At 43.6% G+C, this 25554-nt stretch overlaps 1 protein-coding gene and 1 long non-coding RNA gene across 3 annotated transcripts in view; one reads left to right on the forward strand and one right to left on the reverse strand.

Moving 5' to 3' along the window:
• LOC132251247 (uncharacterized) overlaps positions 1 to 10978 on the forward strand; it is a 24362-nt gene extending 13384 nt beyond the window's left edge. The window contains exons 2-3 of the long non-coding RNA XR_009463203.1: positions 2831 to 2970; positions 9984 to 10978. This is a non-coding gene — a long non-coding RNA (uncharacterized LOC132251247). The remainder of the gene's footprint in view (positions 1 to 2830; positions 2971 to 9983) is intronic.
• LOC102573318 (glutathione S-transferase A4) lies at positions 7705 to 24929 on the reverse strand. 2 transcript variants are annotated; one of them, XM_019488438.2, is made up of 7 exons: positions 24847 to 24915; positions 18820 to 18925; positions 17712 to 17763; positions 13525 to 13657; positions 12976 to 13117; positions 10978 to 11109; positions 7705 to 8017 (listed from the first exon to the last, which is right to left on the reverse strand). In XM_019488438.2, the coding sequence occupies exons 2-7, from the start codon at positions 18904 to 18906 to the stop codon at positions 7892 to 7894; spliced, it is 672 nt and encodes a 223-aa protein (XP_019343983.2). In that variant the 5' UTR covers positions 18907 to 18925; positions 24847 to 24915; the 3' UTR covers positions 7705 to 7891. The 2 variants fall into 2 exon arrangements, with proteins under 2 accessions (XP_019343983.2, XP_019343985.2); XM_019488440.2 differs by lacking the exon at positions 18820 to 18925 and having other exon boundaries at positions 24847 to 24929.
• Positions 24930 to 25554: the final 625 nt, after the last annotated feature.

The raw sequence follows: 25554 nt of genomic DNA on the forward strand, positions 1-25554 counted from the left end.
CCAACCTGTTTCCAGTTTCTGATCAGGTTTTTTTGACCTCCAGTGAAATGCTATACATTCAAGGGGACTGTAGCTCCACCTACTGAGTGCACAGTGCAACTTCCCTCTGAGTCAAAAAAAGGAGGAAAAACAACAGAAGAAAAAATGAAAAAGAATAAAACTCCTCCCATCGCTTCTGTGGAAGTTTGACTGGACCATTATGGAACAAAAATGTATACTTCTTCTAGCAAACACATGCATCTGTACTAGTCTTTATCTGCTTTTCTCAGTCTCTTTGCTGTGCAAAACTGTGCTTTAAAATGGATAATTCATCACCATGATTTATTATAGAGTCAAAGGGCGGGATGGGATCTCAAGTGCCAGCTAATTTAAACCTATACATAAACGTGTACACTCTTCCTAAATCATCCTTGCCAAATGCTTATCCAACCTCCTCTTAAAATCTTCCATTGAAGGAGAGTCTATTGTCCAGACTGTCCTACAGCCATATCATTCACCCTCATTGGACAACACAGGACTATAATATTCACTTTGCAAAAACAAAGGGTATATTGGAACACCACATGTGACAAACTTGTAACTCACTAGCGGGATTTAACCAGTTAGCTTCCTTCAACCCATCCACATCAAAGATAACACCAGAATAGAAAAATGGAGCCTAACTCTCAGGTAAAGATGCATGACACCTGTTGGTAGATGGTGTCTACACTTGTCATTACAGCATTCTCTATGTGAATCATCCCCTGTTACACTTCTCCCCCCATGCAGCAGATTCTTAGGAAGTTAATAGTGACAAGGGAGGATATAGAAAGGCTTATATAGCTGAAGAGCAACCATCTCTACCTCACTTTCCTCTCAACAGTGACTGCCAGGGACAGCCTCGTGGAGAATATAACAAATGGGAATATAACATGGGAATATAACAAATATATAAAGTAGACTATAGACAAGACCCCAGTAAAGTCAGAAGTCTTCTTGGTCTTTATGCAGCCTGCACATAAGGTTGGTAATAGGCAAGGAGCTTTTGTTTCAAAATCCTTTTGACAAATATTATTAAGCCTGTCACATAAAGCCCTGATTCTAGAAATACTCAGACATCTTGATAACTTTATTCACAAGTAAACTGTCAACTTCAGTTCTAACTGTGGTTTCAGGGGGGAGTGAGGTCTGGAGTATATGTACATGTGTTGTATTTACTTTTTGTATTGCAGTTGTACTTACTGAAGTCACAGATCCATTGTGCTAGGCACTGTACCAATATATACATATTGTAGAAATACATTAAAGAAAGTATGTATTTCAGCATTTGTGAGATCAAGGCAAAGGGTAGTATACTAGTCACACCAGATACCACTGACAGCAAACAAGATAGTAAGTTGCTTCTCTAAGAGAAGTTAGTGGTCTTTCACTCAACAAGGAATTCTGTTTCCCTGTCCCACTGGAAATTTTCTCAATAGTAGTCTCATGTTCTGTTTTACACAGCAAAAAAAAAAAAAAAAGGATTCTTGAGAAATCTAAGCTATTACAATTCTGAGGACTAGAACAAGATAGGGTATGTTTAATTCAACTCTTGCTTCAGCTGTTTGATATATTGTTTGCAGGAGCTGAAAAACCCTGGTGTTTTCATTCCCAATGATGGAGTGTAACAGGGCTAGAACTGTGCGACTGTGTACAGCTCAACATCAGTTTAAACAGCATATTGTTTCGCTGAAGTGTAGTGGGGGTTTTATAATAGTTTTTGCAAAATAAGCAGTCCAAGGTGAGATCTTCCCTTCAACTTTCTTATTAAATGTTTCACTTGTTTATTTCTCTTCCCTTCTCTTCTTTATTATATTATTTGTGACACCAGTGTTAACACTAGCTTCTCTGACTGTTCACCACAGATTTTTGTCTTTTTAGTATTGTGAGATAAAAAATGCTTCACATTTCATGATGTCTGAATTTGCACAATTCTATGGACATAACATTTAAATAAACTGCATTAATGAAATGCTGCTATGATCTTGTGCAAAGCTAAGAAAAATTGGTTAATGAGGAGGAAATAATGAGATTTTTCATAGCAAACTGATCAAATCAAATTAACTCTTGAGTCTTAATTTATAAGAGATGATACTAATTAATGCATTTGGAACTATTTCAGAACATGTAAGCAAAGAATTTCAGAGAAATTCCACTGCATATTCAAACATCAAATGTCCATCATTTTTTGCTATTTCATCTGAAAAAGTGTCTCCTTTCTCTATTCCATTTAATTTCTCTGTCCCTTTCAATTAGTCTTAGGGTATTGTTACACATGACAAAAGGTATGTACTGACTCTAAGGAATGTTAGCATGTCTAGTGAGCAGTTGCACCTTAAGGGTTAATACCCTCTCTACAAACTTGAGCTGAAACACAAGCTGCCTAATATCAGCTGGAGATAATCCTCACCCAAACTCAGAATTTAGCTGGCCTTTTTCTGCTTTCATGTGCAGACACTCCTGTCTTAAGAGAATTTAACACATGAGAAAGGTAATGTCTAATAATGACACACTCACTTTCCTATCATGTTAATTAATTCCAAAACAAATTTTAGGATATCTTCTATATGAACTGTCATTTGCAAAACACAAACTCCATCCCCTTAACACTTGTATACAGATAAACAGTCCCATTATAAGGTTCAGGACCCTCTTCCCTAACCCTCCTTCTTACCCCCAGTGCTCTAGGATCAGAATAATTCCCCATGCTCAGCAACCTTCTCCCTGTGAATGACCAACCAAGACAGGAAACAGGAGAAGCAGGGCAAAGGACTCTACTGTTGCCTCTTTCCTGTTTTTGTGCCTTCTGCAGCTTCAGTACTCATGCCACAGGAATGGGAAAAACTAGTGCCTAGTTTTCCAGGCAGCAGAAGTCCTTTAATGACAGCAGGTGGTACCGGATGTGCAGCTCACCTGACGTGGTCAACACTGCAAGCAGATTATGGCGCTCAAGTAATTTGGTTTGTCTTAAAGTCTCATTTCCTAACTCCTGGAGTCAAATGACAATGGGAGAGTTTCAATTTTCACTAACAATAAAATCAGCATGTTGTTAATCCTTGTCATTGAGGAAAAGGCTTTTACAGGTGAACCTGGGTCAGCACAGCCTGTTGTAGTGGCCTCACTACAAAGACGGGACAAACAGACTTTGTCACTGCCACCTACTCCCCCCCAACCCCCAGGGGGTACATCAGCTGACACTGCTTTAATTTCTACAAGGGTCTTCTATGAGAGGATGAGCTACACCCTACACTACCCAGATGTAGAACTGTTTTGGCCCAAGGTGCCATTTATTGAAGCCCCTGGGTTTGCACTACCAGAACTTCTCCCAAAATGTTTTCAGAAGCTAGCTTGTTATAGAGTCAGCAAGCCTTTGGAAGGTGAAGTTCAGCTGCACCTACGCCAGACTTAATCTCACCAGGCTAAGCTCCCCAGACTCTCATCTCACCAGGTAGAAATAATGAATGCAGTCACATAAAACAGGGTCAGGGACTTGCACCACCAAAGAAATGAAGCTGTCAGATATTCAGTATTAGGTGCTTACTGGTACTCACAGATCTTGCCTCCCTTAATAGCACATGAGGAGTAGTCCCCTTGCTCTACCTGTGGCAGGTTAGGGTGTTATGTCTTGTGTCAAGTCAGGGTTGACTGGGTAGTGTTATTAAGTTAGACAATGGATTTGTAGAGGATGGTCTGGATAGGGATGATCCTGCCCAGGTAGGGGGGTGGACTAGATGACCTCTGGAGGTTCCTATTTTTCTCTGCTTCTATTATTAGAACAGAATTTGCACTGCCTGCATGTTGCGGGGGGAGCCACCTAAGCCAGCCAATGGAAAATGTTCAAGAAAGAAGCACCCCTTCACCTCTCTGGAACTTAGAAACTTACCCATTCGCAATGCATAGGGGGTGCATGTGGGTGCACATACACCTCCTGAGATTGGCCATGCACCCCCTGGAAGTACCAGCTGTGAAACTGGAAGTACCAGTTTCGCCCCTTGTGGTTCCACGATTGGCACTCAGCTGCTGGGGGACACTTTGCACCCCTACCCCTGTTGCCCCCCCGGTCTGTGATCTGGTGCCAAGACTCGGGAGGCACCAGTCACCAATGCACTTACCTCTGCTCAAAATTCGCAAGCCTAAATCCCCTAGCTAGAATAGCTATGGAAGAATACTGGGCCCATTTTCCTCATTCTGCCCAGTAGTTAAAGGAGTCAAGCAGGATTTGAGAGACCCCAGTTCATTTCTCTCCATGACCTGAGGTACATCTCCCAGGTAAATGTTCTAACTGTCAGGCTACAGGATATTCCGGGGGGGGGGGGGGCAGGGGTTCTCTGTACCCCTCTAATTAGAGCTATTCCACTTTCAGTTCATGGGATAGAAACATAGAATAATAGAAAGTTAGGGCTGGAAGGGACCTCAGGAGGTCATTTGGTCCAACCCCCTGCTCAAGGACCAGGCCTAACTAGATCAACCCAGCCAAACCGTTGTCTAGCCAGGTATTGAAAAACCCCAACGATGGAGCACCTCTCTGGGTAACCTGTTCCAGTGATTTACTATCCTCCTGGTAAGAAAATTCTTCCTAATATTTAACCTAAACTTCCCTTGCTGCAACTTGAGACCATTGCTCCTTGTTCTGTTATCTGCCACCACTGAGAATAGCCTAGCTTTATCCTCTTTTGAACCCCTCTTCAGGTAGTTGAAGACTGTTACTAAGTCTCCTCTTTTCAAGACTAAATAAGCCCAGTTCCCTCAGTCTTTCCTCATAAATCATGTTTCCCAGTCCCTAAACTATTTTTGTCACCCTCCACTGGACTCTCTCTAATTTGTCCACATCCTTTCTATAGTGGGGGGCCCAAAACTGAACACACTACTCCAGATGTGGCTTCAGCAGTGCTGAATAGAGGGGAATAATCACTTCCCTTGAGCTACTGGCAACACACCTACCAGTGAAGCTCAGGATGCTGTTAGCCTTCTTGGCAACAAGGACACATTGCTGGCTCATATTCAGCTTGTCCGCTGTAACCCCCAGGTCCTTTTCTGCAGAGCTGCTGCCCAGCCAGGCAGCCCCGGCCTGTACCAGTGCATGGGATTGTTCCGTCCTAAGTGCAGGATTTTGCACTTGTTGTTGTTAAAACTCATGAGATTCCTTTTGGCCCAATCCTCCAATTTGTCTAGGTCACTCTGAATCCTAGCCCTACCCTTCAGCATATCTACTACTCCCCCCAGTGAGTAGTAGAAGAGTGGGACAGAAGATGACCATGACTTACCATGGAGGTTAGGGTATTTAATTTGGGTTCTCCTGCATAAAATTAACCTTTAAATACTATACTATGTAGCTGCCTCACTGCTCAGGCCATCAAGAGTTAGGCAACTCTGTGCATGTGTAGAGGCAGTTGTTTACAGTATCTGGATACCACACTCCAAGTAAGGCATGTTACTGAATAAGTCCTATGCATTCACCCCTGAGGTTGTAAATTAGGGGTGTAAACAGCTTGCTATGGAACTGAAATCATGACTTAGCACTGTGCTGACGCTGACTCTGGCAGCGTAATGTTGCTTGCAGGACAGCCTAAGAATGATGCCAGGACAGACTCAGCACCACTCTAGGTCATTTACACTACAGATTTGTGAGTCAAGGTGCTGACAAAATGAACAGAATGAATAGGACTTTCTCTTTGGCAGCATGCTGGTCTTATTCAGAACATGATTAAATGTACCCTGAGGTGCCTAGAGAACTTGGCTGGTGAAAAATTAGGCAGTTTCAGGGTTAAGCAGCAGCAACAGAGCAGGCATTCTGAGGTTTTACATTTTGGAGTTTGGTGTCTAAATTGGCAGGGAGACAAGAGAAAATCGCTTACCTGCTTTTGTGGATCTATCCTTGGGTAACTAAAGACAGGCCTGGTGGGAAAACAGGTGCAGTGTCATTTAGGGAGGGAGACCATAGAGGCAGGAGATAACTACAAGACAGGACATCCCTAGAGTAAAGCAGATTCCTGGTAGGGAGGAGAAGCCAGCTGGCACTGTAGCATAGTTCCAGGCAAGGTAGTGGCTACCCTGTGCAGCTTGAAGGAAGAAGACATTTATTCTAGGGACTGAGGCTGGGAAGTAGCCAAGAGAAAGGACTCTCCAGAAATGGCAGGCTAGTGTTCAATATAAGCAGCAGCAAAAGTAAGAAGGGTTTCAGTTATAGACAGAGCCCAACTGTACAGGATTCTTTAGACCAGCATTTCTCAACCCGTGTATCGTGACCACGCAAGAATATATGAAAGGGTCACAAACAAACTTTAAAAATGGACTCTCCTTTAAAGAAAAACATGGAGAAGTGTGGTGTTTCCCTTTCAGGCTGGCAGAGTTCCAACCTGCAAGGGGTTACTTGCCCCCCGCCCCTGCCCTGCACACCCACTTCCTGCCCCACCCATGGGGGGACTGGGGCCAGTGGGTCAGGAGTGAGGGGCACTGGGTTGGGACTGGCCTTTGATGTTTACAAATGTGTCCTGGTACAAAAAAAGTTGAAAACCACTGCTTTAGACCAGCTACCTGCACTAGACAGTGAATTGTTTGCCCCTATACTGACATAAAACTAAGGAAGTGATACTCCCACTGTACTCAGTACTGGTGAGACCACAGTTGGAGTATTGCGTCCAGTTCTGGGCGCTGCACTTCAACAATGTGAAAAACTTGAGGGGGTCCAGAGAAGAGCCACCTGTATGATCAGGGACTTGCAAGGCAAGCCAGATGAGGAAAAGCTGAGGGACCTGGGCCTCTTTACCTAAAGAAGAGAAGATTGAGAGGGGACTTGACAGTGGTTTACCGCTATATCAGAAAAGTGCATCAGGAGTTTGGTGAATAACTGTTCACTAGGGCACTCCCAGGGAAGACCAGGACCAATGGATACAAAGTCATGGAAGACTGCTTCAGGCTTAAGACCAGGAAAAACTCAGGGTGTCCAGCCTGTGGAATAAACTCCCTCCAGAGGTGGTGCAGTCACCTATCCTGGAGGTTTTCAAAAGGAGACTGGACAGTCACCTCACTGGGGTCACCTAACCCCGGTTGTCTTTCTGCCTAGAGTGGGGGTGGGGGGGCTGGGCCTGATGATCTGCAAGGTCCCTTCCAGCCCCACAATCTATGAATCATACATGGGTTTGAAGGGACCCCTGTAACAAGGAAGATGATAGACTGAGGAGAGCCCAGGAGGGAGATGAATCAGAGACTATGAGAAAGGTTATGCCAGAAGAGAGGTAGAAGAAGAAACAGACCCCTGAGAAGGAAAGTTGTATCTAGTTTGAGATTGGGGTACAAGACTTGTTTTTTTCTTTGATACCTCAGAAGGGATAATCACATCAACAAATGAACTAGGCTGAAGGTGAAAGAATCACTTAGGATAAGAGAAAAACTGAGGAAGGATTACTGCAGTGCCCCATCATCCTGTGAGGGGTTAGGTTCTGGGGTTGCTTTATGCAACACTGCTGTATATCAGAGACTGTTCTGGCCTGTTGTTTATTGGATCAATTCATACACTACAGCTCTGCTACATGTATAAGTGAGGTCCTTCGGGGACACAAACCTCATTGCTTCCTGACTTAGTCCCAGAGTTCAGCTTCTAATACCCTTTTGTACTCTTTCTTGTAATTTATATTCTGATGGTGCCTGCAATACCTCTCTCCAAATGGACAGGAATATGTATATGCATTCACTGTTCCTAACCAATCTTTTATTTCAACATTTTATCAGGAACTTAACATGTATTAAAACAAACTGGAATCAGAATACAAAGATTAATCAGAAGGTTTTAGATCACTGGGTTGCAATTATTTTTAACGTCAGTGGTAAGCCACCTATCCTCTTCTAAATGTTCCCCGAGGGTAGAACTTGGCATTTAGCCTTCCTTTAAAATTTTCATCACAGTTGCCACATATTTGTCATCAGGCTGGGGTTTCCTCTGACTTCCAGGCTGCAGGAATTTCTTAATTGTTGCCATGTTGCTTATTCTTGTTTTAAAACCCTAAAATGAGAAACAATGCAGAAGCAAGAAAATAACTTACAACAGCTTAAACAGATAAAGCCAACACATTGATTTTGAAGAAACACAGCTCATTATAGAAGTAAAAGAGCTGCTTCACTGCCACTGATATAAAAGATCCTATTATCTTGGCATTTGGAACAGATAAAATCCATTTCTTTCTTTCAGCAGGGCCCACTGGCCCCAGTAGGCTTTTGCTCCTGTCAACCAGAGAAGGAGCAGCTCTCAAATTTCTGAGGCTGAAGATAAATGGAAAGCAGACATTCGAAAGAACTGGGAATATTACAGACAGTCTGGAAATCTGAATTTTAAAACTCCTTTTTCATTGCTGCCACTAATGATGTAAGCTGGTTAGGTGTAGGCATTTTAACCACCATATTGTATACACCTGCTAAGATAACATGGTTATCTATCAGCCCTACCTAGAGTTAATGTTCCTGTTCTGTCTAGAAGGTAGAAATACCCTGAAAATTCCTAGTACAACACCTTTTCCAAAGCTGAATCTAATACAAATTTCAAGCATCTGGAAGTCTCTAAGTTTAGGTGAGCAATTTTGATCACAGCGGGTGCCTATACACGTGCAGAGAGGTTGTTCCAATGTGCTGTAATTATAGCATGTTGGAGCAGACTCGATTAATCAATTAATATAATCGAGTCTGCTGAAGCATGGTAATTACTGCACTCCAGCAGACTCCAGCATCATGTGTATCAGTGTCCCCATGCTAAAAAATGGCGGTAGGGGCACTTCAACTAAAGTCCATTAAATGAGCTTTAGTTAAAGTGTCCCTGCCACAATTTTTTCAACTGATACACATGATGCTCTGGATGCTTTAATCAGAGAGACTCTTGGATCCACTCCAATTAAAGCACCCCCACCCACACACCTGGAGCATGTGTATAAAATAGCCAAGGGGCACAGATATAAGTGACAATTTTCACCCAATCTGGCCACAGAAGGTGGTCTATAGCTGTGACCAAACACAAATTCATGGCTGCAGACTGCTTCAACTTTGGCCAATCAAGTGAAAATCTGACCCCTCACTGTTTTAAAACAGTGTGTCTTCTGTAACTTGTCTGCCTGCCTGCCAGCCTGTTGCTGTTTTCAGAATGGGAGGTGGGGAAAGGGAGCAGAGGGAGTTTGGTCTGGGGGTCTGGAGTGGGTGTATTGGAGACCAAGGTGGGGCAGCTCCAATTCACTCAACCCCACCCTTCAGCACTGGCTGGGAAACCCCTAGAATAAGCTCTTTTTCCCCTACTCCTATTCTGAAAACTTTGCAGCCTCGCAGGGAGAAAGGGCCATTACTAGGGGAAATGGGCTGCAGGCTACCCGCTAGGACCAACAGTGAACTTCTGTTTGGTCCAGGGCATTGTTATAATTCAGAAACGCTTCCTGCAAAGTGTTCTTAGCTACAACAGGGAGCTACACTTCTGTCTGCACCCTACATTCTCATCTGGCTTCAGAATGAAACAGCTGGCACTTGCTGACTCAGTCTGTCTCCCTTCCTTCCTTTAGAAGGTTAATCAGAGATGACAGGACATGAAAAAAGAAGTTTAAAAGTAGGGATGCAGTAAGCATTGATTCCAGAGAATACTTCTCCACTTGGTGGTTGTGGATTACCCTTGTAATTCATGGCCTAGTAACCATGTGGACAAAAGTCTCTGATAGGCAGTACTGTGGTACTAGCACCAGATGCCCTAGCACCAATCAAATGTAAGTAATTAAGTAGTAGTGCATAAGGGGGTGCTCTGTACATGACCTACACTGGACACCAAAATGCCTGGCTTCAGCTCTGCTGATAGGACTGCCTCATTCCACTTTGAAGTACAATATAATAGAATGATGCATCTCATTTCAGGCTTACACTGGAGATGCTTAGATTAAAAGCTAGCCGGTTACAAACTTGGAATTATTATGGTTAGTTGTGTAATTGTTTGCTTTGGATTTCAGACAAAGTACTTAGAGTACACAGCCTGAGGGAGCAAGAGAATGTGCACAGGAACAGCATCCGCAACCCAGTCTGAATTAGCTGGCACCCAGCTGCTGCATTACCAGTGAACTCAGCCTGCTTCTTCCCATCAGAGAACAGCCTGCAGTATATATGGAGACCCTCTGATCCCTGGTCTAACTCCAGAGCAGAAATGCAATACAGCTACGCTGTCTGATACTTTGGTGCATGCAGAGGAACCCCAAGAATCTCACCCTTAGTTATTCATAGATATATTCATAGATATTAGGTTTGGAAGGGACCTCAGTAGGTCATGGAGTCTGATCCCCTACCCTGGGCAGGAAAGAGAGCTGGGGTCAGACAACTCCAGCTAGGTGCTTGTCCAGTCTCCTCTTGAAGACCCCCAAGGTAGGGGAGAGCACCACCTCCCTGGGAAGTCCATAATATATATACAGTTTTATTAAGTTTTATTAATTAATACTCAATTAAGCTTTGAGTATTAAGGATTATGCCATTAACTCTACTGAAGTTAAAGATATTATCCCACTGTAAAATAAGCCACAGAAAACATATTGAGGGTTATTCTAATCCAAATTATATCACCCTAACCTTAACAAGATTTAATATTTATCCTGGGGTAACTCTTAAAGGACAACCAGATCTGGGCTTCATTGGGATGATACAAAAAAACAGAAGGGCAGCAGCACCCCTCTGCAGGCTGCACAGGCACCGCCCAGCTGGCCAACATGGGGGAGAAGCTTGCACACAGTGGCTGCTGCCACTGCTACCCACCACCCTGCACTGCTGCTGCTCTGCATCCGGCCATGCACCACCTCCCCACCCCGCCCAGCTGCTGGGGGTATACTTATTAAAAAAGGTTGAAAACCCCTGCAGTAGTGTTTCCAGATGAGATCAGAACCAGCTCAAGAGTCCTTTGAAATGAGCATTTGGAAGTCTTTGTTCAAGGCAGTCATTGAGCTGTAATAGGAGAAATACCTGTAACAGAGGAAACTCAGAAAGCACAGTGGACTCTTTCTCTTCTACCATTAGAATAGCTTCAAGCAGGTGTACATCTGCCCAGCTGAGCTGGTTACCAACAAGAAACCCCTGGCCATGCTGTTTCAAAGCCTATAGAATACAAGGCAATACACGTTATAGGTACAACTGGAAATACAGTTAACTGAACATAAAGAATTACAAGGTCATACTCTTTGGATGAAACTTTTGGATGGGATTTGAAAAGTGACACAGTGACTGTTTGGGACTTATGCTCCTATATTATGTTAGTACTCCTGACATGCCCACTATTAGAATACAAAACTTTGGCACTAATTGAAATGTTTGTACTTAACAAACTAAAAGCTTTTTTTGTTTCTATTAACAGTGGAAATCTCTGGTGACTGAAACAGAGATGTACACTGAAGTAAAATATTTGTATTAGCTAAGAAATAGGAGGTGTAGGGATTATGGATATCAGGAAACATAAATGGCCAAGTGATGGCTATAGTTGAACCAGAGACACCCTAGAAAATGAGATTTTAATTTTTAAATTCAAATGGCCATCAGACCTGTTTGGCATATGGAAATTACTTAATTTAATTTATGGAGAATTCCATGAGGCTCATCAGCATATTATTGTTTTCCATCCAAAGGAGATTTAATTTTACAGACATTATGAAATGAAAAATGTTAATTGTGTGGTTGATAAGGATCTATTTTGCTTTAGTTTTGGAAATGACATGTTCAAAAAGTATGTTTTTTTATTTTTCTTTAAATTTGGGAAGTTTATCTTTGTATATTATTTTTCATTCTTGTACTGAAAATGTTCCAATTAAATGCAAATATGCTCTGAACATGACTGAGCATTGACCATTTCTCTCTAGGCAAAAATTCAGTGACATGTTCATACATATATTTTAGTGAAAACATAAAGTAAGCAGTGAAATTGACATAACTGTTATCAGTTCTTGCATGTTTTGTAGGAGGTTTTCAAATATTATAGTGGTGGAGACATAAGAGTACACTGAGGAAGACTTACATTTCAATATTTTCAACTGTAAATGACTTCATAGAACTGAGGGTTTGCAGCTTGAAAAGACTCCCCATCACTGAAATGTTATAATTTTAGAGATATTGTTTGCAATACTCTTAGTAATCCTGAATCGGATCTGTGTGTCAATAGAGTATTTACACCAAAATGCATGAACAATGAATACAGAGGTAGTCCTTTATCTTGTGAGTACATTATAACCTGTCTCTACAATAAAAGCTGCCATTGTATGATTTACCTTAGTATAAAGAAGGATTCTAGTATGTTCTTTCTTCCACTGAAGTTAATGAAGAGATTGTTATTGACTTCACTGGAAGCCCTAAATGAGGATTTTTTTTTTAGTAACCAAAGGACTTAAAAAATATCAGGGCAATGGGTAGCTTACTTATTTTTGTTATCTTGAAAATCCCACCTGAATATTCAAACAATTCAAGAGTTTTCAAATTCAAGGATTCTTCGAATTCCCTCAGTCCCACTATCTTTAACTAGCTGGCTAGATACTGAGCACATCACAAGGCCAGGGGTCTGTGGATTTTCCACTGGTTCCCACTGAATTCCAAGGAAATTTACTACTAATTTAAATGTGAGCATAATTATGCCTGTACTCAGTGCTTGGGAAAATCCCAGCCTAAGCCTATATGCCTGTTTCTGGAAGCAGATGATTGGACAGGAAAGCAAAATGGGATTAAGCTGTGTAATTCCCACTAACTACAGCTGCAGCTACCAGACTAAATCACTTGCAGTCCACTTTGTATGTTTACCCCTCTCAGTTACAGGTCTACTTCTTTCCCAGGTATCTCTCTAAAATGGGGGTTATTCCATTTCCTGGCTTGAAATTGAAAATAGTTAATTTCACTCACAAGTATTTGGACTAGTGCCTCCCCTGTATGTTTTTGCAGTCATGACAGTGCCATAGAATGAATCATTACTTAATTCCCATTTACCTTTTCATAGGCTGGGAAGTATCGGTTTTTGGCTTTCTCAATGATTAAGGGAAGATTCTTTTTTTTTGCCTCAGGTGGAGAGAAAGGAAGTGTTAAGATCATTTGCATGAGGTCTGTTGTTCCTTCCACATATGTGTCAATGCTGTTGTGGGGGAAAGAAAAGAACATGTATGAATTATATCAGATATTTCAAGCAACTGATGAAATGTAACTGTTTACAGATAACTTTATATAATCTGTTTTGTTCACTATAGGTGGCAGGATAGGAGGAAATAGTATTAAATTTCAGCTAAGCAGCTTTAGATCAAATTTCATGAAAACCTTAAAGACCAACTCTTAAAGAAGAGTAGGTCAATGGTACAGGATTGCCTCAGAAAGTTGTAGAATCTCATTCATTGGAGATCTGCAAGAGTAGATATTTGACTGTGACAGTTTAGGAATAATGAATCCTGTCTGTAGGGGGGTGTATTCGATGATCTTTGAGGTCCGCCACCCTTCCCCCCCCCATGTCCATTACAGTTTTATAATCAAAAGGAGGGGTTACGCTACAAGGCTCGCTCCTTCAGGCCCTTCCCATAGAGGTTGTGCTTTCCTGCTATGTAGCTGAGGATAGCTTTAGTCTGCACCATCTTCATTCCATCAATCTCCACCAGTGGAACTTGATCAAACAGGAGGTGTCCATCTTTAGAAAAGAAAGTTCAGTGTATTGTTACTTAGTCAAAATGGAACTGAAAAAAGTCTTAGCTTTTAGTTCATTTCCTATTGTATTTTAGAAGAGCTTTGATTTCTCCCAGGACACTAACATTTAATGCAGTAAAATTAATGTTGTGGAAAAGATTAATCCCAGCTACTCTGCAGCTAACCTCTAGAATAATAAATGTACATTTTACTTTATGAACCTATGATTAGAGATGTTTGCTGCCATGAAGAATGCAACAAAGAAGCAAAAAACTGTCCTCAAAGAAGCAAAAAACTCCTGATTTAAGTAGTGCAGGGTTAGGCCCAACAAGACATTAGTTATTATACTTCCTAATATACTGTGTCACAACCCAAAGTTGTGATTTTTTGTTTGTGTGTGCTTCGGCACTGCTAAATTATTTTTCCCGCTAAATTGCAGCTTCCTTGCACGGTAGAGTTTTCTGCTGCAGAAGAGAACCCCGGTGCAACGGAGTATTCCTGCCAAATTTGTAGCTTTCTTTGCATGGTGCATTTCTTTTGCATCCAAGAAATGCATGGTGCAAGGAGTTCCCGCCATTTGTATGAAGATTCGTGCCACATTATTGGCCGATTCTAATACATGCACATGTGGCGGCTAGCGATTGGCTTGCTAGCTGTATAAAGAGCTTGAGTGGTTTCCGCCCAAGTTGGAGAGAGAGCAATTGGAGTTAGAGAGGGAGAGCGTGAAGATCTCTAAGCGCTGCGGATCCTTACGGACCCAACGCTTTTCTTAAAAGGCAATAGAGGCCTGATAACCAAACCCGCGGAGCTTCAACAACTCCAGGGAAAAGAACGAACAGCCTCTAGCCTCTCCCCGTCACCGATAAATTCCTAGACGTATCCCTTCCTGTACGAGAAACTACCGAACCTGCGGAGCTTCAATAACTCCGGGGCAAAGAACGAATTGTCGTAGTCCTCTAATGAAGATTTAAGCGGAGCTGAACCTGGAAACTGTCCAGCCTACACCACGACCATCTTTGGTGTAAGTAAACAATCTTTAAATCAACCACTACGCGTCCGTGACTAATTCTAGCTCGCCCCCGGTCTTCTCCAGCCCCGCGTGCCAGGGCTGCTGGCCACAGCCCGCGTGCGCAAAGACGGGCCCAGCTCGCCCCCGGCCTACACATACTGCATTTGCTATAAATACATCTTGGATTTAACAGGACATTCTGTCTATTTTCCTCTGCTCACAGCACTGAAAATATTTAATTAACCTAAGATAAAAAGGTTCTTCAGTTGTTGCATATTAAACAGTTGTTTAGTTTCACAGTGTAATAGATTATGAAAAATTAGCATTCAATTAGCATCCAAATTCATTTTCAGTAAATACTTGTATAGAAGTAAGGTGTCTTCAGTTTCTGAGGAATCCTGTTTGAAAAGGAAGGAGCAATCTTTGCTTCTATTCTTGCAAGAAAGGAAGCAATCATCAGCCTTCAGGAGAGGGTTTCAGGCTATTAATCTTATGTGAATGGAGGCATCTTTCTGCAGGCCACAAAAGGGCCCCTTCTGGCTAGTTTTATGCAACCCTCCCCATGCTGATGGTTTAGATCATATTCTGAGGCCCCTAGAGGAAGCCAGGGACTGGAAAGGGAACCAGGCATAGACGGCATCTATACACGAGCAGGAGGGCTAGTTCGATGCGCTGTAATTAAAGTGTGTTGGAACAGGCTTGATTAATTGGAGCATGGTAATTAGTGCGCTCCAGCAGTCTCCTGCATCTCATGTATCAGAGTCTCCACGTTTAAAAATGTCAGCAGGGACACTTCAACTAAAGCTTGTTGAATGAGCTAGTTCAAGCACCCCTACCACCATTTTTAAGTGTGGGGATGCTGATACACAAGATGCTGGGGTGCTTTAATTAGAGCTGACAAGGGCAATCAAGAATCGAGAGGTTCTAGTGGTTCTAGTGCAACTCAGGCACACGTGTCCATGTGGGGTGGGTGGCTCTGGATTCTTGATTCAGCCCGTGACACGCGGTTGCTGCTGCTCCCACTTTTCCATCTTCTGTTGTTGTCTACTCTAGCAACTAAGCAACTAAAAGTCAGGTGCTGGAAAGCTAAATGCTGTGGTATCTAACTTGCTTTTTAGATAGTTTTCTCTCAATTTCCTGTGAGGACCTTGTGACTCTTGGAGGCTCTGTGGTTTTAAAATCAGCAATAACACCTGATTATTTCTCTGCTGCTGGAAAAATTGCTCTCCTATAAAGCCCTAATGCCCAGTGAGTGGCTCTAGCTGTGGTGGGTGTTGGTTGTAGCTGTGCTGGACTAAGGACTAGCTCTGGTGCAGTTCCACTCTTGTTCTCCCCAGGCTAGATTCATTCAGGTCCTGACTGATCTTAGCAATCAATCTATTCATGCATATATCTGCAAATACCATCCCATGGTCTCTTTAGCACAAAACAAGTGAGGCAAAGCATCAAAAGAGATACATAAGCATGTCAGAATGATACTGACAGTTCATAAATCTTAGTGAAATTTGTGTTTAACAGATTTCCCAGATCATCACCTCAGCTAGTAGGTGCCTGCTGCAATGAATTATATCCTTTTAGCCCAGGGCATTCAAGCAAGAATCAGTCTTGAACTGTGGGAAATTACTGAGACACTCTTACAAGAGCACTCATTTATTTTCTTCTCAAATAATACCTATTGCATCCACCCTCCTTTATGCCTCAGTAGAACAAATATAGATCAGGTCCAAACACAATATGCAATACAAACAGAAATCAAACATCTTTTTATTTACTAGTGGTGTACAAGACAAAACTTGCTGTTGCATTATGAGAAAAAAATGAGAAGATTAAGCACAGGTTTATACCAGTACAGCCCCACCTCCATATACAAGTGGAGGACGTCTACATAATCCAGAGTCTCTTCTAAATTGAAGACTCATAAATCTTCCTCTTTGCTGTTAAGCTACCTCTTTTCAGACAATTTAGTATCTTAGCTTGTCTTTCTGATGTCTCTTCATAAATGTCCAGTTACCATCCTCACATCTACATAAAACATTGAGTTCTAGATCCATCTCAACAAGCCCTCCCCTCTGCTCCTCACCAGAGATATCATCGCCATCCTCCTAGGCTCTATACAGCACAATACAGATCAGATAGGGAAACCTGAACAGTGCAGCCACTGGAAGCAGTATAGCCATGTTAGTGAGGTTTTCCACCTGAGCCGTGTTGCTTCCAGTGCTTTGAAGAAACTAGCTCAGAGTTCCCTATATACAATGTGCTTTCTACAAGGCTAGTAACCCAGGCATCAACTTTAACTTGGCCCTTTCACTAGACATGCACATTAAACCCTTGCCATTCTTGTCACTTTTTTTTACACCACAGCTCTGAACTCAGCTCTACCTTTTTGATCACACAGCTAAAACCCTAGGTCAGGGGTGTTCAGCCTGCAGTAGGAGGTAGAAGGCAGGGCAGGATGGCACTTTATAGACCAACTCATTCAGAGAGGAATGAGCTTTCATAGGCTACAGCCTACTTTATTGCAGCCTTTCAAGTGTTTGAAAAGTGCTATCATACCCCCCTTCCCCCCTGCCTTAATCTCTTTTTCTCCAAGCTAAACAGGCCTAGGTCTCTCAACCATTTCTTGTTCAGTTTTATCATTTCTATCACCTGCTTCTGGAAACTCTCTAATTTCTCCATAGCCTTCTTAAACTGAGAAGCCCAGAACTGCCACAATACCATTGATGAGGCCTAACCAATGCCGAGTACGCTAGTACCATTACCTCCTGCATCTTACACCTAATATAGTCCAAAACTATCACATTGCTGACTCATGTTGAGCCTGTGACCCACACAAATCCCCAGTGCTGCCAGCCAGTTACTTAGAGAAAAGCAGACTACCATATGAAGGATCTCATTTAGATATGCCTGTGGTCTTGCTATAAATGGATCTTGAGCTTGTTTGGAGGTTCTAGCAGGGAAGCACAGCTATCGTATACCCTTGACCGAAGCATGGTGCCATTCTATCTGGAAGGTCATCCTCTTTGACCAAGCATGCAAACTCAAGTCTTACCTTGAATTAACTTGAGATACTGCTCTCTTGTTTCCAAAAAATCCTCCTCAAACTAGAAAAGAGATGAAATACATTACAATATCACACTCCAAACAGACTGTTAGCACATGACCACCTCATGATCACATGGCAAAACAGAGCAATATATCAAACATGGCACAATAATTAAAAGACAATGAGCCACCTTCTCAATGGTTTTCTCCTGCTGAGCAGGGAAAGTACAGTATTACCCTTTGGGGTCTCCAGATCCTGGGCCCAGTCTCCCAGCACAGGTCAGAGCCTAAGGGAACAAATGTGGTTAACCTCTGCTCTTTCTATATGATGACCCATAAATAAGCAAAGTACAGGCCGACAGATCATATCAGCATATAACAGAGGAGCAAGGGAAACAAGTGACTCCCTTTGAACTCATGCTGCAAAACAATGAGTTAGCTACATCCTGTATCACATGTACATTATAACTGGGATGCTAGTGCCATGACATGATGGTATCTTTATAAGAGTGGAAACTCAAGCTAATTTCTGAACTTTGTAATACTCTCAAAATTGCTCAAGAGGTTTATAAAACCTCAAACTCCACTGGCATTGCCCATCCTGAACTTTAACCATTAAAAATAATGTACTGAATGGGCACATCTATACAAGACGCTACTGCGCAGTAGCAATGAGCTACTATGCGGTAGCTAGTTGCTACTGTGTAGTAACGTTGCCAGGCACTAACCTTGTGGTGGTGATATTGCTCAGTAGTAAGCAGCTACTGCACAGTAACATCGGAAAAAACCCATGCAGTGATGGTACTATGCAGTAACACTGGTACCTATACAGTTATTTAGTACAGTATTTGCAAAAGCAAGTACTAAATGACTGCACAGTAACAACTATGCAGTCCACCATGTAGACATGGCTAATGATACCTACATTCAACCTACTGGCCAAAGTGACTACCATGGCCAGGATTTGAGAGCCAGCTGTTATATATACAAATTTTTGGTTGATCATTAATGATTCAGAGCATGAACAACCCTTTCAGTCAGCCTGGAGTAACTTCTTTTTCCATGGGCCTGTGTTATGTAGAATGTCCAGTTGGAGGATCACAATGCAGACTAACCTCCACACCAGCTGCTGCCAAAAGCCACCGTATTGATTCCATTCGCCCTCTCCCATTGAAGTAGGTAAGTTTAGGTTTCCCTGACATGCTCCCACGTTTCAGGTTCCTGAACAAACATTAAGCAAAGAAGTATGTTTCTCAAATGTCAGTGTAAACAAAGATTTTTGGGGAGAGGGGTGGGATAGGGTGTGTGTGTCCGACTCGTGCAGCAGTGCCCAACCATTTGGCCCCACAGGCTGGATGAGCAGTGCCAGGTCAGTCCATGAGCTAGATACAATCCATACGCCTGATCCCAACATATGGAACTTGGAAATTGGGCGATGGGGAGTGGTGATAGTGTTAATTGCCAGCGCTCTCCCACAACCAAATTTCTGGACCCAAGGGAGCAGTACAGGCCAGACGACATGACTCCCTGGGCCAGATTTCATACTGATAAAGTATAATTTTTTGCACTATACTAGCATGCCACAGAACCCTTTGGAAATTACTTGTAAAAAATGACTGTTCTTTGTTCAGAGGGAAGAAGCAGCTGGAGAGGAAGAAAGAGAAAAGGTAAGACATGCAAAGGAAGGAACTGAATGGGGTAAGAAGATCCTAAGGTTTTTAACTATTTCCCTTAGTATAGTTATGTCCTGTATTTTCAAAACTCTCTCACATAAAGTTTTCTCCTTGAGCTATCTGTTAGGTTACCTATAATTACTCTAAATCTGCAGCTGATTGTATCCTTCTGCCAATTTAATTTAAATAAAAAAAATAGGTTGCCTACTTGCAAACTTAACCTTTATTTTTAAAAGAGTTAAAGTTTTATAATAGGATAAGCAGCTGTGAATAAGGATCCCATGCAATAAGAGCCTCAAGGGGAGAAAATGCCGTTGTGGGAGTTGCCAGGCATAAAACATGTCAGAGAAACTGCAGAATGATTTTGCTGAGACACACCTACTAATGCTTTGCCTTTAGGTGAGACAGAGTTAACTGATCAAATTAGAAATGATTTGCTATGGTTGCAGTTTCTATTGTCAGACCACTTTTGCCAGTGTAGAAAGAGGCTACAGCATGTTGATCCTGGGACAGCTGTGTCTAGGGTGTCTTTACTTGTGCTCGGGGGGGGGGGGAGGGAGGAAGGGGCACTTTACAGCAGCTCTTGGGAACTACTCTAATTAAAATGCCTGCAGTGTCTCATGTATTCAGCATCTCTGTGCTTCAAAATGGTGGTGGGGGAGCTTTAACTAAAGCTTGTTTGATGAGCTTTAGTTAAAGCACCCCCAGCACTATTCTGAAGTACAGGGGTGCTGAATACACATAATGCCAAGGCTGCTGGAGCATGTTAGTGCACTCCAGCGAACTCAATTAATTGAGCCTGCTCCGACACGTGCTAATTAGCATGCACAAGGGCATGTGTCTGGCATGTGTATAGGTGCCTTATATTAGAGGCTTTTCCTGGGATAAAATCATTTGCAGGTGGAGGGGGGAGAGAATAACACACATTTCCTAAGCAATATCACAGATCAGGGGTTTTCAACCTTTTTAATAAGTGTACCCCTTCTGAGGTTCAGCTCCTGTACCCCCTTATATTTTTTCTTGTTTTTAGGGAGGGGGGAACATTGAGGACCCCACAGTGCAGGAGGGAGTGGGTCTGGGGCAGGTGCTGCACAGCTGGGGTGGGGTGAGGTGAGGGATGGAGCCATGACCGGCTCATCTGGTGAGCTGTGACCAGTGGGGTTCCTCAAGGATCTGTCCTAGGGGCTATACTTTCCAACATCTTCATCAATGATGTAGACATTGGTGTCAGAAGCAGGCTGGCCAAGTTCGCCAATGACACCAAACTCTGGGGTAAAGTATCCACACCTGAGGACAGGAGGGTGATCCAGGCAGATCTTGACAGGCTCATGAAATGGGCAGATGAGAACCTGATGGTGTTTAACACCGAAAAATGTAAGGTTTTTCCACCTTGGGAGGAAAAACCTGCAGCATGCTTATAGGTTCGGCAGTGCTACGCTGGCTAGCACTACAGATGAAAGGGACTTGGGGGTCATGATTGACCACAAGATGAACATGAGCCTTCAATGTGATGCTGCAGCTAGTAAAAAGAGCAAAATGATGGCTTGCATCCATAGATGCTTCTCAAGCAAATCCCGGGACGTCATTCTCCCCTTGTACTCGGCCTTAGTGAGGCCGCAGCTGGAGTACTGCGTCCAGTTTTGGGCTCCACAATTCAAAAAGGATGTGGAGAAGCTTGAGAGAGTCCAGAGAAGAGCCACACACATGATCAGAGGTCAGGAAAACAAACCTTATGATGAGAGGCTGAGAGCTATGGGACTCTTCAGCCTGGAAAAGTGCAGATTCAGGGGTAATCTGATGGCCACCTATAAGTTTATGAGGGGTGCTCACCAGGATCTGGGGGAACGTCTGTTCACCAGAGCACCCAAGGGATGACAACATCAAATGATCACAAACTTCTCCGTGACCGATTCAGGCTGGACATAAGGAAGAACTTCTTCACTGTCTGAGCCCCCAAGGTTTGGAATAGACTGCCGCCAGAGGTGGTTCAAGCACCCACTTTGAACGCCTTCGAGACACATTTGGATGTTTATCTTGCTGGGATCCTATGATCCCTGCTGACTTCCTGCCCTTGGGGCAGGGGGCTGGACTCGATGATTCTCCGGGGTCCCTTCCATCCCAAATGTCTATGAAATCTATGAAAATCTGGGCTGTGTGGTGAGGGGGGAAAGCTCCCGCAACCGTGCACACCTCAGGAGGGCACAGGGGCCATGTGACTCCAGATCTGCATGGGGAGGGGTGGGGCAGGGCGGGGCAGGGCAGGCTGTGTTGCCCCAGTGGTGGGACAGGAGCAGGGGCTGTCCAGCCGGGGCAGGGCACTGGACTGAGCCATGCGGGAGAAAGGGGGGCAGCTCCCACTGCTATGTGCCCCCCTGGGAGGGCATGGGGGACATGTGCCCCTGGATCTGCGTGGGATGGAGTGGCCTGTGGCCAGGGCAGCACTAGGCTCTTCCCGGTGGAGGCTGGGTCAAGCTATACTCAGGGTGGGTAGCAACAGTGCTGGGAGGGGGTTGGGGGGGCTACAGTGAATTTTGGAGTGGCTGCAGCCCCCCTGCCCATAGCTCCACTCCTGTAGGCCCCTACTCCCATATGCCCCTGGATCTGCACGCAGGGCAGGCTGGGGCTCAGCAGTGCCAGGCTTTTCCCAATGTGGGGGTTGGGCCTGACTGTTCTTGGGATGGGCAGTGGCACTGGCAGGGGTGTTATGGGAGGGGCTGTCACCACTCCAGAATGCACCATAACCCCTACAACCCCCACCCAGCACTGCTGCCACCCACCCCAAGTGTTGCCCAACCCAGCCCCCACCAGGAAGAGCCTGGTGCAGCCCTGGCCCCAGCCTGCCCTGTGCCGCCCCATGTACAAATCCAGGAGCGCCCCCCCACCTCCCCCCACCATGCCCTCCCGAGATGCGTGTAGCAGCAGTGCTGGGAGAGGGGCCAAATGAGGGGAAAGCTCACATGCAGCTGCCACCACCAGCCGTTGGCTATTAGCCAATCAGGAGAGCAAGCTGGGATGGGAGGCGGGGAAGCACTGCAATGTGCTGCATGGAGCCGGGGGTGCCCAGCATGTCCCTCTCCCTCTCCCAGGTAAGAAGCGAATGCACCAGGGGGACGCTGCTGCCGCGTCCCAGGGCACGCTCCATCCCTGCCCGCCCACCTGTGCGTACCGCCGAAGACCTTCCTGAGTACCCCTGGGGTATGCGTACCCTGTGGCATTCCATTCCATTCATCTTCAGGTATAAAGGGGGTTATCTGAAATCATATTTAGTGCACATAGTTGCTTAGCTCCAGCACAGAGGTAGGTGAAGAGATTGCAAATACCTAATGCCCCTTGTCAGGAACAAGGCATTGTCTCATGATGGAGCAGGGGCAGCCACTGTGAGAACTGGTAGATGGAGAATGTCTGGCTGAGTGTTACTGACAGTGCAATGGGGCCAATTCTGGTCAGATGTGGTGGTGTTCATAAAGCTGTTCCCCAAGAACCTCAGATTCCACAAAAAACAGTTTCTTGTTTTGAGGACAAGTAAGGAAAGCTTGAAAATGTAACTTTGCTCTTACCACACTGTCTCAGAGATCAGAGGACAAAAAATAAAATCACCCCATTATTTTAAACTAAGCATAAATTGGGAGAAAGGGCAACCTGTAATACTTGAAAGCTATGTTTACCTTGCCTTAATGCAAAAGGGTGAGATAAGCCATTTATTTAGAACCAGTGGATCGCTTTCATAAGTACCCTCATCAGAACACTCCTAGAATTTTCTCTAAGCATGGACATCCACGCAGATTTCTGTTACTGAAAAATTAAGTTCAATGCCTATTCGATCCCAATGGATGTGATATGATCTGAAAATGCATGCCATAGATGCAGTCTGTCTAGCGGGTCAGCAAGAGGCAGCTAGACTGAGGGCGTCTGCCTAAATGCCCTCTCAAAAAAGCCTTTCATAAACTCATACAGTTGAAGGTGCTACATCCAAAATTGATTTAAAAAAAAAAAAAAACAACAACTGACAAGGCCCCTTGAAGTAGTTCTGCTAAGAGTCAAGAAATGTTATTAACAAAACCAAGAGCTCAACTATAAATATACTCTAGGTGCAAGGAAAACTGAAAGGAAAAATCACCACTTCTGTTTTATTAAAATATATTAATTGAAGCAGCTTTTGCCAAACAAAAGAAGGCTAATGCCTACATGTCTAGTTGTTTTTGTGTAAATGTTGTCTGGTGGTTGTTGTGAGTGCAATTATCTGTATCGCACTAGCAACGAACCAGTCCTGCATGATAAGTTATCACATTCTCTGAATACTTCTGGTCTTTTGTATCATCTCAAGGCACATGACTATGATATCTAATGTGCAAAGGCTCATAGGGACTAGCACTCTAACACTGGAAACCAGAGATTCTGTTAAGTGTTTTCAAATGCCAAATATCTGAAGTGCAATCCTCACAAGGAGCTGTATGCTGTTCACCCAGATGGAACAAATAGGTTGAAAAATTCCCAGTACCATTTTATACAGCCGAGTAGTAATATGGATGATTGCCCAGATTAATTGATTGCCCGGATTAACACCACACAGAGAGAACCAAATCCACCCTCAATTAATCCAGAATAACAGTATCAATTTACTGTGAATTTATACTTGTAACAGAGAAAACAGTTTGATTCCCCATTTTTAGTTTTGAACTTTTCAGTCAGAAGTGGCTGTTGTCACGATTAGGAGCAACCTGATAGAAGATGTTTTAAATGTTTTTGTTTAACGAGCACCTTCCCTCTATACCAGCCTGAGCATCCCTTCTGCAATAAACTCTAATGCGTTATTCTCTCTTGGTTTTCAGTAGCAGCAATTTTGATAATCGAGGATCAGGAAACAGCAAATATTTCTAAAGTAAGATCCTCTGAATTCAACAGAAACTAGCAACAGGTTCAAACTTGATGCACGTCTTCTGAGACAAAAGGTTTCCGTACTGAATTTCAGAGTAGGCTAAATCAGCCAGTTTTCATGCTCAGATCTAAAAGTAGTCACCTCCAGATTGTAGGCTGGCATAGAATCATAGCAAATTCGGGTTGGAAGGGACCTCAGGAGTTCATCTAGTCTATCCCCCTGCTCAAAGCAGGACCAATCCCAACTAGATCATCCCAGCCAAAGCTTTGTCTACCCAGGTCTTAACCTCCAAGGATGGAGGTCATGTTCAATTCTGAAAATCCCCTTCTCTCTTGTTGTCTTCCTTCCCCAGCTAAACAGTGCACAGCATTCCTCATGCAACTGTAAACTGTCGCAGTTCATTTCTTATCAATATATGCCTTTTTAAATTCTTTATACTGCACCCCCATCTCAGTGAACAACAGTCGAACAGCACTTGACAACCTTTAGTACAGAGACTAAAAATACAGTAAAATGTTTACATTACAATCAGTAGTTCTGTTAGGAATGAGGCCAACCAGGCTTAAGAATGTAATGCAGGGTTCAGTACTAACCTTTTCCAGATCCTGACTCCCTTGTTTTCTTAACTAGACTAGTCTCTCTTCAGGTTTTGATCCTTTAAAGCTCCTCCTCCTCTTGGGGAGCCTCCTCCCACATCCCAAAACAAAGAAAATTGCCCCACTTCTGTTAAAAGGGACACCACCTAATTAGAAGCTACCTTTCCAACTGAAAGTGCTGCTGTATCTATGGTTGTTATAAGTAACACCTAAAATTGAAAAATAGCTCTATTTTTTTAATTTGCTTATTTGATTCAGAGTGCCATGAGTTCCAGTATTTTTTTTGACCATTTAGTCAGCTTGTTCAGTTTAACTGGGTCTTTCACAGCAACAGGGGAAATGTATAGAAGAGTGGCCAGCAAACTTTTCCAGCTAATGGCTGGAGTTACCCAGTTTAGGTCAGAGATGAGCAGGCACTAGAATCTAGCCACCGCTTCTGCTTTTGTCTCCTGCAACAAAGGAACAGTGTCCACCACCAAATGTCACCGACATCCTCAGGCCAGGTCCAAAGGCTCCATGGGCCAGATCTGGCCTGTGGACCCCGGCTGCCACTCCTTGGTAGAGAAAAACAAAATTGACTACTGTCATGGCGGGGTCCTTGCAGAGAGCCGTGATCTCCTTGAGGCCCTCTCACTGCGCTACTCCGGCCCGAGGGCACCCTCCATTCTCGCCTGCCATGTCTTGATGGAATACATAATAGGGAGG

Source organism: Alligator mississippiensis, chromosome 1 (genome assembly GCF_030867095.1).
Source record: "Alligator mississippiensis isolate rAllMis1 chromosome 1, rAllMis1, whole genome shotgun sequence".
Lineage (NCBI taxonomy): Eukaryota > Metazoa > Chordata > Crocodylia > Alligatoridae > Alligator > Alligator mississippiensis.